This window comes from Puntigrus tetrazona, chromosome 18 (assembly GCF_018831695.1).
Source record: "Puntigrus tetrazona isolate hp1 chromosome 18, ASM1883169v1, whole genome shotgun sequence".
Classification (NCBI taxonomy): domain Eukaryota; kingdom Metazoa; phylum Chordata; class Actinopteri; order Cypriniformes; family Cyprinidae; genus Puntigrus; species Puntigrus tetrazona.
This window is the reverse complement of record NC_056716.1, coordinates 5,410,273-5,424,393: the sequence shown is the minus strand read 5'-3', so window position 1 is coordinate 5,424,393 and position 14,121 is coordinate 5,410,273. Positions and strand designations below refer to the sequence as shown.

Here is a 14,121-nt window from a genome sequence, read left to right as displayed (position 1 = left end):
TGATGGGGTATGTTTTATTTGGATTTCTCTGTGCATGTTTTTTTTTTTTTTTTTTCTCTCATAGAAAAAGTTCCCTATACCGATCATTATATGACTGACAGACTACAACGGTTTGACAAAATGGATCTAATGAACTCAAGAGTTGACTCATTGAACTCAAAATGAAAATCAAAGTGACCTATCCCTATAATGTAAGCAAAATGTCTACCAAAATAAAGGGTTTTCTTTAGGGATGCATCAGTCCAATGCTCAGGATCAGTATCAGGTCAGATACAGTCATTTTCTGTGGATTTGGAATCGATCAGACAAGATGGATCCAAATTGTCGAGCCCCAGGATTTGCCTTGGGATTCCTCTCCTCCGGCTTCACCTTGTCCCTCCATCCCTCCGTCTCTGTCAGGCTCCTCCATCCCCCGGGCTCCACCTCAGTCCTCTGTTGCTCTGGCTCCACCGTGTCCTTCTGGTTCTCTCTCTCCGCATCATTCGCCTAGGTCCTCCAGCTCCTCTGTGTCACCCTGGTTCTTCGGCTCTCCTTCTCCATCTCTGAATCCTCCAACACCTCCTCTGCCGCCGTCGGTGGGCCTCATGGAGTCAATGGTCATTCTTCCTCCATGGCTCCTCCCTCTATCAGCTCCATTGTGGGCCGTCATGGCTGTGCCCTGGATCCCACAGATCTCCTCCTGCTCCGGATTCCTCCTGTCTCTTCCCTGGCTCCTCCCTCCATCTGATCCTCCCTGGACTCCTGTTCCCGTTTTATGTTTCCAGTACAAGAAAGCACCTTCCAGGATGGGGGCGATATGCAACATATTTGGACTCTTGTTTTTTTTTTCATGTCCCATGTTCATGTCTTCAGTTAATTGTGTCATTATGTTCAGATGTTTCCTGTTAATTAAGTAATTTACTTTCTGCTTTATAAGTTCGAGTTTGCCCATGTTACATCGTCCGGTCTCATCTTTAATGTGTGTAGAAGTCTGCCTACCTGCCTGCTTGCCTGTATTATTAGTTGTTCTTGTGTAGAAGATTAAAACTGTTAAAGTTATATTCTCGTCAAGTGCTCCTTCCCTCAACCACACTGTGACAGAACTAACGACTAAATTAGTTTATAGTAGTATTTTTGTCATAGATTGACTAAATATTTTTTCATTTGTTATTTTTTTTATTAACTGTGTATCTGATATCGGAAACCGTTATCAGATTGGATTGGTATTGGCAGATACTCAAAATTTTCAGGCTCAAATTAGTTCTTGTTAAATAATAACTTCTTTTAGGTCCAGTTGTTCTCGTAGATAACTCTAGAAGGATTCTCAATCTCAGATGGTGTTACGAGCAAGGAAAAACACAGAGACGTATAAATCCTTACTCCAAAGTTTATTCCTGAATATAATAGTTTATATAGGCATTTCCAGAGGGGAGTTTTACCCCTCTAGCCAGTGAAACAAAATATGACATATGTTGTATACATGCCAAAAAGTATGTGCTTATAATAAGGTGGAGATATCAAAAGGAAGTTATGAACATACAAGGAATACTTTTGGACACAGAAAAACACTTCTTATTGCCAAGTGTCAAAATGCATTTATGTGTAGCGCAAACCCATTCACCCCAATGCTCAGAGTAGCGTACACACCAATGACCATCTGAAACCCTTCTAAGATCTGGATGGATGTATGGGTGAGAGATACTACAGAACAGTAGAGGGAGACAAAAGGGGGAAAAACAAGTCTGTGAGAAAGAAAAATGAGCAGACAGAAGAGTCCAAGCAGGGAGAGTGTGTTAAAATCTTAGAGATTCTGAAAGAAATGGTATCGCTGCATCCCTAGTTACCTTGAAATTGTCTCTGACCGCTGCTGTTATTGGTTGTGGAGAATCTTTTTTTCTGTGCAGTGTAAATGTGTCTAAAAAGTGCAGTTTTTTTCATTGACATCATTGAATTAGACATTATAAAACATTTTTCATTTATCGTAATATCCCCTTTATTTAAACTCAAACAGCTAAACTTGTGGTTTTATTTCTTGCAAATAACATGTACACTATAGTATGAAAATGATAGCATAATAAAATGACTTACCATATTTTCAGAAATCCTCTGTTCTTCTTCTTTCTCCAGTTAGCAGCACTTGTGTTTTGTTCTGATATTCTGTGTTATGTGACATAAGGAGGCGCGCCATTTACAGCACTTCTGTGTCATCGCATGCTACATTACAGCCAGGCTACAGCTAGGTTACAGCAACATTAAAATATACTGTACAATGTTTATATAGATTATGGTAATTTACTGTAATGCATGAATGTGGTATCATACAGTAGGTTTTTACAGTAATGTGCTGCAAACTGTACAGCGATTTCTAACAGTGTATACTACAGCTAGCTTATGGTTCACTTGACAGCTTGCAAAAAATAATATGCAGAGGTTGTCTAAGTATTCGATATCCTCCATATGGCTGTTTAAAATCATATTTATCATAATTTTTTTTCTTTTACAACTGTAATATTGTTAATTATTGTTTCTGTAGATTCGCATGTAAGCATGACAAGAATTTTTAAGCACTGACAGCTCATATTTGATACATTCCCGAACATCAAATTATGTTTGTTCCATGGATTTTTAAAATGTTTTTATTTGTAACTATACATCAACATATACTAAATAATAAATATGTATAAATAATAATTTTAAATCAGATAACCCTTGAAGAAGCTTTACCCATCAAAAGTTTTTTAGAGTTCATGTCTGGTTTTAGTAAAATTATGTAACACTTAGGAATAAATATACAAAACAACATGCCGTAACTTGATGCTAAAATAGCAAATATCTCCACAGCTACAGTGAATTTTCCAGGAGAACTGACATAGGCTGGGATAAATGTGATCCATACAGCACAGAATATGAGCATACTGAATGTGATAAATTTGGCTTCATTGAAGTTATCAGGGAGCTTACGAGCCAGGAAAGCCAGAATGAAACATAAAATAGCCAGCAGGCCAATGTAACCCAGAACTGCCCAGAAACCAACAGCTGAGCCTGGATTACACTCAAGAATAACTTTGTCTTCGTAATTACTCATGTTTTTGTAGGAAAATGGCGGTGATATTATTAACCAAATTACACAAATAAGCACTTGTATAAGAGTAAAAGCAAAAACACTGAGTCTCTGTTGAGGAGGCCCAAACCATTTCATGACATTACTTCCTGGAAGTGTAGCTCTGAAAGCCATTAAAACCACTATTGTTTTCCCCAAAACACAGGAGATACAGAGAACAAAAGTGATCCCAAATGCTGTGTGACGCAACATACAGGACCACTCAGTGGGTCGACCAATGAAAGTAAGAGAACAGAGAAAACACAGAGTGAGTGAGAAGAGAAGCAGGAAGCTCAGCTCTGAGTTGTTGGCTCTTACTATTGGCGTATGTCTGTGGTAAAAGAAAATCAACCCAACTGTGACTGTGAGACATCCTCCACACAAAGAGAATGTCACTAGTACATTACCCATTAATTCTTTAAATGTCAGGAATTCAGTGTTTTTGAGTTCACATCTTGTTCTGTTTCCATTTGATTTGTACTCAAGTGGACATGGAGCACATGTTACTGCATCTGAAAGCACAGACAATTTAACAAGAGGGAAACAACATTATTTTAAAACAATGGCATACAGTCAACCATACAGACTAGGCTGACTAGAAAGAAACATCAAAGAAACAAAAAGAGAGGAATGTCCATCTCACTTGTGGTGTTGCTGAACTCTCCATCCGCGCAGTCAATACAGTCAAAGCAACAAATGGGTTTCCCTTTCAGAAAGGCTCTGCGAGTGCCTGCAAGACAGGTCTCACTGCAAACAGACCGAGGGACCTAAAACATACATACACAAAGCAAAAAAATACATACACAGTCAGAGAAAAAGTAGTGTGCACACAACTACTAAACAAAAAGCTTACTATATTTATGTATGTATGTATTTATTTATTTCCATACATAGCTACATACATACATTTCTCTGGTTTCCTGCCCAGATTGGATCAATATTATCTTTCATTTGAATCTGTTGTCCTTCTGGCCTGGATGCATCATACAAGCCAATTGATTCAAATGTTATTATTCCTTCATAGTTTATCTGCCAGTTAACCAGAGTGTAACGTGCAACTGGGTCACCACTCTGATCAAAGTAAACGCTTTCTCCATTTTTGGTTGTAAAGTTCACTTGGGTCAGATAATGCAGCACCTGTGCAGAATGGTGATATAATAATACCCATTGCCTTTGAATACCAGTTTTATATTACAGATAATTACAGAGAAGAATTTCAAAAGAACACACCTGCCAAGGCTGTATTTTCCCTTTCTCTGCACATGTTTTGTTGGGGAATGGCCCTTTCCCATTGTCACAAGTCAGCAGTCCCTCTATAGCATGGGCAACAGCATACACTGCCTTGTAGACATTGTTTAGCAGACTAGCATCAGACACATCTGTGAAACGTGTGTTTGTGTTTGCTAGAGATTCCTGGTCATTGCATATATTGGAGGCATTATCTGTGTTTGGATTCAAAATGCAGTTAAAGACACTTTCCCACAGCTCAACCAGTCCTGTGTTACCTGGCCTTGAGGAGGGACGGCTGTTCGCAATAAATTCCTTCAGTCCAGGAATATATGCATTTGGCACAGCAAAGCCTATTGCTCCCCCTACCACAGCGTAATTCATTGGGGTTGCTACATATCTGTATGTGATCCAACCCTCACTTCCAACCCACTGATAACCAGTTACATTTTGGTAGTAAAGTTCTTTTATGAGAATGTCCAAATCATTGCCATCTGCAAAAGCCACTATGACCTTAGATGTTGATTTTTTAATAATGTCTATTACTTCCAAAAACGTTGCTTTTGAATCCGTTCTGTAAATGGCCACAGAGTATTCGACACAGATGCCCTCTTTCTCGGCTGCTTCTAGAAAAGTGGCCATTCCATTGTTGCCGTAGTCCCCCCTGCTTCTCACAGCCCCAACCCAGGTCCAGCCAAAATACTTGACCAGTTTAGCTAGAGCTCTGCTCTGGTAATAATCACTGGGGATTGTCCTAAAGAAGGATGGATACTGTTGTCTATTACTGAGACACGCACAAGTTGCTGAATGGCTAAGCTGAAAAAAAGTTGAGAATAATATTAAAGTTAAGAGTTAATTTAAACACAGTAAATTGTTATTAGTTCAAGAAACATCTCATTCATCACTGCATCCAGCTGTGCTTTATTTAATACAAAGAAAAATAAGCATTAAGCATTTGACTTACCACAGGGATTTTAAATGGACCCATGGTCCTTGCAATGTCTATGGTGGATGTTGATGTAGTTTCTCCAATCACAGCTTGTACAGTAGAGGGACTTACACAGCTGTCCTCTGCTTCCATTTGCCCATTCATCAGAGCTAGCGAAGCTCCAACAGAGAGAGGGATGCTTGGGCAAGAGCCGTAGACACGGTAGCCAAGCACAAAGCCAGGAAGAATATCTGAGCTGTTGTTTATTTCCTCAATGGCAAAAATCATTGTCATTGCATACTGCAACTCTCCTGGATCAAGTCTAATAAAAGGTGATGTATATATTACAGCAAAGTCTTTCATCACATTACTTGTTATTCTGTCATTAAATTAAATTACAATCTTTCTAAATAAGCATTTAAGCATTTCGCCTCAGGTAATATGAAATTAGTGTATTTTCACTATCTTACCCGTTACACCGGCTGTTTCCTGGATTGCTCGTAAGCGTTGGATTTACACCAACTGGATTTTGATGGAATGAAAAAATGCCCCCGATAGAGACATCACCTTCTTTCGAGAAATGAAGGAGTTCATCTGTCCCATAAGCTTTACATTTCAGTTGTGCAGCACTCACAGTACAGGCGATAATCATCATAATGTCTGCAAGCAACAACATGACTCTGCAGTACACAAATGCTTTGCTTAATTTGAGGCTGTGTTGATGAATACAATTGGTTTATGTATAACCCAGTGTGTAACATTTGGCTTCATATAATGCATGTTTAGCATCCCTGGCCAATAATACAAGTAATTAAGATGATTGACAGGAAAAGAGTTCAATAAACTTTGTTCTTCTTGGGTCCAATCCGAAACCTCCTCCTTATCCATCAATGATTCCAAAAGGACAGAGGGAAAAAAATAAAACAAAATAATAATAAACATTCATCTTAAAAATATATACTAAACGAGTAACAGCTGCCTTATTTGTAAAGAAGATGTACACGTTTTAACCTTTTTTTACACCTAATCAATATATATTGTATTAGTACCATAACAATAAATGTCACTATCACATACATATTGCTACTGTAATATTGCTAATATATGCACCCTTTATTAATTTTAAAAGTAAAACTGGTTAAGCAAACTGCTTTAACCAGTTAAACTATGCTTTACTTAATCAAATATTAAAAAGGTAATATGTTGTTTTTTAATGAATAAAAGTTGAGTAAATTGCTTTTCTTCTTGCATTTAAACAGCTTTAACCAGCAGATGTCCCCACTGCCCTTTGAAGCAGTGAATCAATTCGCAAATTAATTGGTTCTGCAATAAAGTATCTGGTTCCTGTTTCCTGACCATCAGAATCTAATTCATTTTTATGAAACTAAAGTGCTGAAAGGAGAGATACATTTTAATTTTAATAATTTAGTGGAAGTTTAGATCTATTTGAAAACATGAATTAGAGTGAACTTTGAAAGAAAATAATTAGACAAAAATACATAAACTAAAGATAAAGACACATACAAAAGCTCAAACACATTCCCTGTTATTTCCTGTCCTCATATCTAATAGGAGTGTATCAGCTAGGGGAATTTTCGCTGTATTGCTCCTCATATGTGTCTTAAGTCATTTTCAGCCCCAGTTTCACAGTAGAAAAGAGTTGACCAACCCAGTCTTTGAACATCTGTTATGAATTACAGAAAATTACAGAGTGGAAGATCAAAAGAACACCTGTCAAGGCTTTTACTATCTCTTTTGTGCACGTTTAGATTTTTTTGTAAAAGACACTTTCCCACGATTCAACCTGTCCTGTATCACCTGTCACACCCTCAACATAAATGGTGAAATAAATATATTTTCACAACATTACACATGATTTTTTTTTTATTTATATATCAATAGAAAGAACAGAGCCTCTGCTTTAATGTATATATATATATATCATCCATCATTGTATATGCATAATGTTATGACCGCTTGAATGTAAATAGGTTTTATCAGAAAACAACTTTTTGGACAAAAAGCGGAGAAAATTTCATTTCATTAATAAAAGCACTGCATATTTCAGATATCTTATTCTTTCACCTGTAAATAATTATGAATAATTGACATTGCATTCGATATAAAGACCAAAAACAGACACACACAAATGTTTTCATTACATACATAAATAGTTATAAAACACACACACATATATATATATATATATATATATATATATATATATATATATATATATATATATATATATATATATAATATATACACACTCTATTTATTTAAAGATCATGCACACACACGTTCATGTTCGTTAAAATACATTAAAGCCTGTGTATGTGTGATGAAGGGTCAGAGATGTTCAGAGCCATTTGCAGCTTTTATTAAGGTCTAGGCAGTGAATCAATAATGGCGTCAGGAATATCACAGGGAAAACAGAATTGTAAACAGTACCAGGCTTGGGTCATGGCAGGCAGCAAGCAATCAGAGTCGAAGTGTATTTCAGTTATATTGCTGTCTATGGAGAGTCAGGTGGCTGACATGTTTACAGTCTTTGTCAATAGCATAAGCAATCTCAAAACTCCTTTTGGCCTATTCCTAACTTACTTTATTAAATGATGTAACATTTCTACTGTGTTTATGTTTTATGTGTTTTACGTAAGGAAGGATTTTTAAAGTAAAATAGTCAAAATCCAGGTAAAATATTAATGTATTTTACTTTTCATGATCAGTTTAGTGGACACCATGCAGGGCATATTTGTTCCAGAATTCTGTTTAGCTCTATTATGACAGTGTATGCAATTAAGTGGTAAAGTAAACAATGTAATAAACATTTTTATTGTAAATTCCAATGCCTATGTTTTGTCATTTAAAATTACAATTATAGGGAGTAGAACAGATATATGGTACATAGTGTATTCTTTGTGTTTGGCTGTGGTTTATTAATTTTCTTATTCTCTTACTATAATAGCCATCGGTTTATCATATCTCCTAATGCATGGTGACTATATAGGCCCTGCTCTAATAATAATAATGATAATAATAATAATCATCATCATCATCATCACCACAGAAAAGCACAAAAGCTGTAGTTTTAGAGTATATTTTTTTCAATCATAGATAAATAGTTAGGGAATTTACATAATACTGTGGGAAGGGTCTTTCATTTGTGAATTAATTCTTTGAAGTTATTTTATGTATTTTTAAATTTAGTGAATAACATTATTCATTTATGGTATTTTTATGGTATTAAGGTGAACTGCCTTGAAAGTGGCAGTGAAAGTTTATTGTGATTTATTATTGGTTTTGCCCATGATATGTTTTCTTGTGTTTTGCTCTGGCTTGAGTAGGATAACGTAGCATTTTGGTGTAAATATACAGAATAACAAACCAAAACTTGAGGCTAAAATGGCAAATATCTCCACAGCTACAGTAAATTTTCCAGGAGAACTGACATAAGCTGGAATAAATGTGATCCATACAGCACAGAATATTAGCAGACTGAATGTAATGAATTTGGCTTCATTAAAATTATCAGGCAGCTTTCGAGCGAGAAAAGCCAAAATAAAACATAGGACAGACAGCAAACCAATATAACCAAGCACAGCCCAGAACCCTATAGCTGATCCTAGATTGCATTCAAGTATTATTGTATCTAATGAATGGGTAATATTTTTATACGGTATTGGAGGGGCTAATACCAGCCACAGAGTGCATATTATTACCTGAAAAAAAGTGCAAAAGAAAACACCAACTCTTTGTAAGGGCAATGTACACTGAGGAACACTCGTCCCAGGCACTGTAGCCTTAAAGGCCATTACCACTGCTATTGTCCTTGCCAGAACACAAGACATACAAAGAGCAAAAGTGATCCCAAATGCTGTGTGACGCAACATACAGGACCACTCAGTGGGTCGACCAATGAAAGTAAGAGAACAGAGAAAACACAGAGACAATGAGAAGAGAAGCAGGAAGCTCAGCTCTGTATTGCTAGCCTTCACAAGAGGAGTGTCTATGAAGTGGTAAAACATCAGTGCGACTGCAATTGTTAAAGATACTCCGGTTAATGAAAATGCAGTCAAAAGTATTCCCATGTTTTCCTCAAATGAAAGGAACTCCACTTTCTTTAGAACACACATACTGTGATTTTCATTTGACCAGTGCTCTAATGGACATTTGATGCATTCAGCTGAATCTATAAAAAAAGACAATTAGAGCATAGCATTCTTACACACATGCATTTTATTTATTTATAATTATTTAAATTAGATAAACACAAGAGCACATCCTATTTTTTTTGGATATATATATTGTGTTATACTCGTAGTTTTTGATTAAAAAAAAAGGATTGTATCTTTATGTATCAAAATGCTTGTCATCTCACCAGTCGTATTGCTGATTTCTCCAGAAGGGCACCGCACACATTCAAAGCAGCATACTGGTCTCCCTTTGATCACAGCTTGTCTGAAACCTGGCTGGCAGCTCTCACTGCACACTGAACTCGGTTTCTGCCATGTTTACACATTCTTACTTTGTTGCATTTATTTTTAATTTCTTTCATATCACTGATTTATTAAGTACTCAACATATTGATGTTATGCTGTACATACCATGTGACTGTCTCCTGCCCAAACTATATTGATAGAATTCATGACAAACTGCTGTTCACTGGCTAGGGAGGCATCATAGTGTCCTACAGTAGTAAAGGTTATTTCCCCTGCTCCATTTTTCTGCCAGTTTACTAGCTCGTATCTTGCCGTAGGATCCCCATTTTTGTCAAAGTATATCATTTCACCCGAGGCCATTGTGAAGTTCACATTTTGAAGAGATTGCATTACCTGTGACCATTTCAAAACACTGTTTAAATGCTTTATATATTAATAATGTATTAAAATAATAATAATAATAATAATAATAATAATAATAACAGTAGTTAATTTATAGTATATTTAAAAATATATATTTACAAGATTTAGTTACTTGGTTGGAAACAAGTAAATCCTTTGTTCCACATGTTATGTTTTCAGGAGCACCATTTGAGTTTTTGCAAGCCAATGTGTTATGCAAAGCATAAGCTATAGCATAAACTGCCTTATATACATTATTTGAAATCCTTAGCTCAGATACGTCCGTAAACTCATTATTCACGTTACTCAGATTTTCAGACCCATTACAAAACTTCTCATTATCAGTTTTAGGGCTGAATGAAGAAAAGAGGCGGCATCCAAAAACCATCTCCCAAAATTCCCTCAGAACAGCATTTGAAGGGTTTTGAGATGGATTGACCTTAAGGAGAAATTCTTTCAAGCCTGGAATTTTTGACTTGCTAATTGTAAAGCCAACTGCACCACCGAGGACTTTTGAAACAATTTTGGTTGCCAAGTATCTTGCAGTAATCCAGGATTCACTGCCTACCCACTGTAGACCGATCACATTCTGTCTGATGATCTCTTCCAGCAACACATCCATTTCACCCTGTGCCAAAAATGCCACAAGAACTTTAGCAGTGCCCTTTTTTATTACTTCAACAACTTTAGCAATCTTCTCTTTGGAATTTGTTCTTGATATAGCTTCTGAATACTCAATGCATACTCCTTCTCTCTCTGCTACCTCTACAAAAGTCGCCATGCCATTGTTTCCGTAGTCATTATCACTTCTCACTGCTCCAACCCATGTCCAACCAAAATGTTTGACCAGTTGGGCTAGAGCTCTGCTCTGGTAGAAATCACTGGGAATAGTTCTGAAGAAAGAAGGAAACTGTTTTCTGTTGCTCAGGCAAGCACAGGTAGCAAAATGGCTTATCTGTCAAACAAAACAGATGACAATAACAAAAACATATTTAATTTTATATTCAAATATTCTGAAAACATTTTTTTTTACTTTTATTTCACATTTAATTTGTTTATTTAGTCCATGTATTTCACCACAGGAATCCTGAAGGGCCCCGTTGCTCTGGACAGCACAATGGTTGAGGAAGACTCAGATTCTCCAATTATGGCTTTTACTGCTGTGTTTCCAGAGCAGATGTGTTCTGCTGTCAACTCCTGACCATTCATCAGAGCCATTGATGATCTCATAGAGGCTAATGTGGAACCACAGCTGTCAAATATTTGGTATCCAATCGAAATGTTTGGGAGTAAGCTTGTCTTGTTGTTAATCTCTTCAATGGCAAATATCATGGTATGAGCAAAACGGAATTCTCTCAAATTAAGGCTGAGAGAGAGAAAGAGAGAGAGAGAGAGAGATTTTGTATTATGGTTTGTCTTGTTGCAGCTGTACAACTTATTGGAAACAGTAACAAACATATTTATTTCACAAAATAAAATCTATTACATATGTCATATATATTTAAACAGTAAAACACAGAAGCAGAGATGTAACAAACCTGGTGCACATTAGGCGATGGGGCTTCTCTGTAAAGGATGGAATGTCCAAATTTATTTTGCTGTGAATTGAAAAAGCTCCTCCGATAATAATGTCTCCATCCTTGGACAGCAGAGGGTACTCTGGTTTCCCTATCATGCTACAGTTAATCTTTGTTTCCCCTTTTGTTTTAATGCTGCAAAGCAGCAAGAGCCCAAACACAAGCATCACAGAGACTCGAGGCCCTCCCTCACTCTTCTGTTGATGATGAGTTTGTTTATATACTGTTTTTAGACTCATTATGAGCACATCATAAACAAAGTTATGCAATAGTGGGGTCTAAATCTATCAAACCCCAGTGATGTCATAATGTTGTACAGGTAACCTTACCCTTTCGTTTACAATAGATTTTTTCACGTTGCAGACTGAACTGTATGGTAGAATGTTACAAGGTTGTCTCAAAATCATAAAAACCTGCTTTTATTTAAAGTAGCAATGCAAATGGAAAAAAAAATTATAAATTCATGTGGTTTACAGAAGGCACGTTTGACTAGAAGCAGTGCTGCTCAGTATGAATCAAAGTACCGCGACAATGATTCGAAAGCAGAAGGATCTGTCTTCTCTCTTATAACTCTCACGGTACTTTGATTACTCCACAGACATAATATATATTTTATTCACATAGCATACCCTAAACCCTTAACATACCTTACACAGAAAGCTACAGGCTTTTTTATGGGACTCATAGAAGTAATAACTTATGACATGTACCAGGAAATCTTTCAAAACCTGAATAAAACGCACAAACGTTTTGACCGAATAAAAAGTGAATAAATTAAATAATAAGTTTTGTTTATTTAATAATTTTATTATTGTTTTCTTCAAGTTCTCCAAAGTACATGAATTATGCAGTGCTAACATATGCTGCTAACAATATAAAAAAAAAAAAACTATTCTGCCTCATTCTGTGACAAAAAGGTCTTTGTACAATTAAATCATAAAATTGTTATTTAGGAATATATATGATAAATATTACAAATTTATTGTCCAATGTATTTGATTCCTTAGCCAATAAAAAAAGAGAAAGTAATAATAATTGCATTCTCACTTCTCAAATTATGTCTATGCACCATTATGGTATGGTAATGGTTTTTATACAGTATAAAAATCCACATTTTAGGGTTTCAGAAGAATTAGGCCACAGGAATGTTCACTTACATTTGGAATTTGCCTAAAGGTTAATTTCCCCAATCACTAGGCTTGTTTGAGCGGCGTTTTATTTTGAATATAGAGAGCAGACAGCCAACTCTGACAACAATTCTGACTTGTAAAGGCTCAGTCTACACCATAAAAAATGAATTTTACCTCATTTATATTAACGTATTTTGTTGCTAATGAATGGAAACTCAAATTTTCAATACCAGTGATTTACTTTATACAAAAGTATGTATTCCATATCCATTCTTAGTTTGACAAAGACACAATTTTTTAGAACAACCCACCTAGAGATTAGGTTGTAGTGCACTGTTTTAGTGTTTGGGAATATTCATGCATAATTTAAACACATGATCACAAATGTCAGCATGACAGTTTGACATCAGTTGGAAATATTTCTAACTGGCATGTGTTTTGCGTGATTGATTCTGTTGTGAATTTGCTATTAAAGAATAAACATTTGTTTTCAATACATTCACTGTAAATCATTGACCATTCTGAATAGGAGACAAATCCGGACTTCAGGCAGACTAGTATAGCACATTCACTCTGTGTCCACAGAAGCATATTGTAGCATGCAGATTGAGACCTGCCATTGTCTTGTTTTAATAACCATGGACTTCTCATTAACAACATCTCTACGTCTCTACTGCCTCTACGTCAATGGCACATTCGCACATATGCCAGTCACACATACCATTTGCAACTGCAGACATTTTTTATTTCATTTGTTGCTAATGAAAGTCTGGATTGTTCTTTAAGGTCCTTGAGACTGAGCCGATTTGTATTTTCCAAGAATCAAGATGGAACATAGACTCATCTGACCACAGCATACATTTTCAATGTCTTTTTGAGATCTGAGATTAGCTTAGTGGACATGCTATTTAAGGTCCTGTGATTTCAATGTTCAATGTTTATTCACAACTCGTGGCTGTAGTAAATGTGTTGAAATATTAAACGACACTGCAATGCACTGGACCAGCATCCCATGTGGAAAGTAAATGAGCAAGGAGTGTGCAATATTTATTGTGCACTAATATCTTAACTGTTGTTTTAATCATATGCGAGCTGGCATATTGTAAGAGTGCAAAAAAAAAAACTAAATCGAAACGAGGGTTTCCCAGTGCTAAATTCAGTGGCGAAGTTTGTGTATATGGTAGTTGCCATACCCTAGCCTAGTCCGGTGTGCTGTAAAATAATCTCCATACTTCATATCTCTTATAATTCGTCATTATTTTAAATCAGAGGGTTTGTAAACTGTTTAAACAAATGGCAATCATTTAAAAGAGCTTGTCAGCCTTGTTGTTTTTTG

At 36.1% G+C, this 14,121-nt stretch overlaps 2 protein-coding genes across 2 annotated transcripts; both read right to left on the bottom strand.

The window, feature by feature from the left end:
- Nucleotides 1-2,677: 2,677 nt before the first annotated feature.
- On the bottom strand, nt 2,678-5,910 carry LOC122323107 (extracellular calcium-sensing receptor). The gene is made up of 6 exons (XM_043216761.1): nt 5,705-5,910; nt 5,271-5,556; nt 4,310-5,122; nt 3,986-4,216; nt 3,723-3,846; nt 2,678-3,591 (listed from the first exon to the last, which is right to left on the bottom strand). The coding sequence occupies exons 1-6, from the start codon at nt 5,908-5,910 to the stop codon at nt 2,678-2,680; spliced, it is 2,574 nt and encodes an 857-aa protein (XP_043072696.1).
- A 2,605-nt stretch (nt 5,911-8,515) lies between these two features.
- On the bottom strand, nt 8,516-11,831 carry LOC122323013 (extracellular calcium-sensing receptor). The gene is made up of 6 exons (XM_043216623.1): nt 11,617-11,831; nt 11,156-11,444; nt 10,212-11,033; nt 9,842-10,069; nt 9,616-9,739; nt 8,516-9,426 (listed from the first exon to the last, which is right to left on the bottom strand). Exons 1-6 carry the CDS (start codon nt 11,820-11,822, stop codon nt 8,516-8,518), a joined length of 2,580 nt encoding a protein of 859 aa, XP_043072558.1. The 5' UTR covers nt 11,823-11,831.
- Between the last annotated feature and the right edge of the window lie 2,290 nt (nt 11,832-14,121).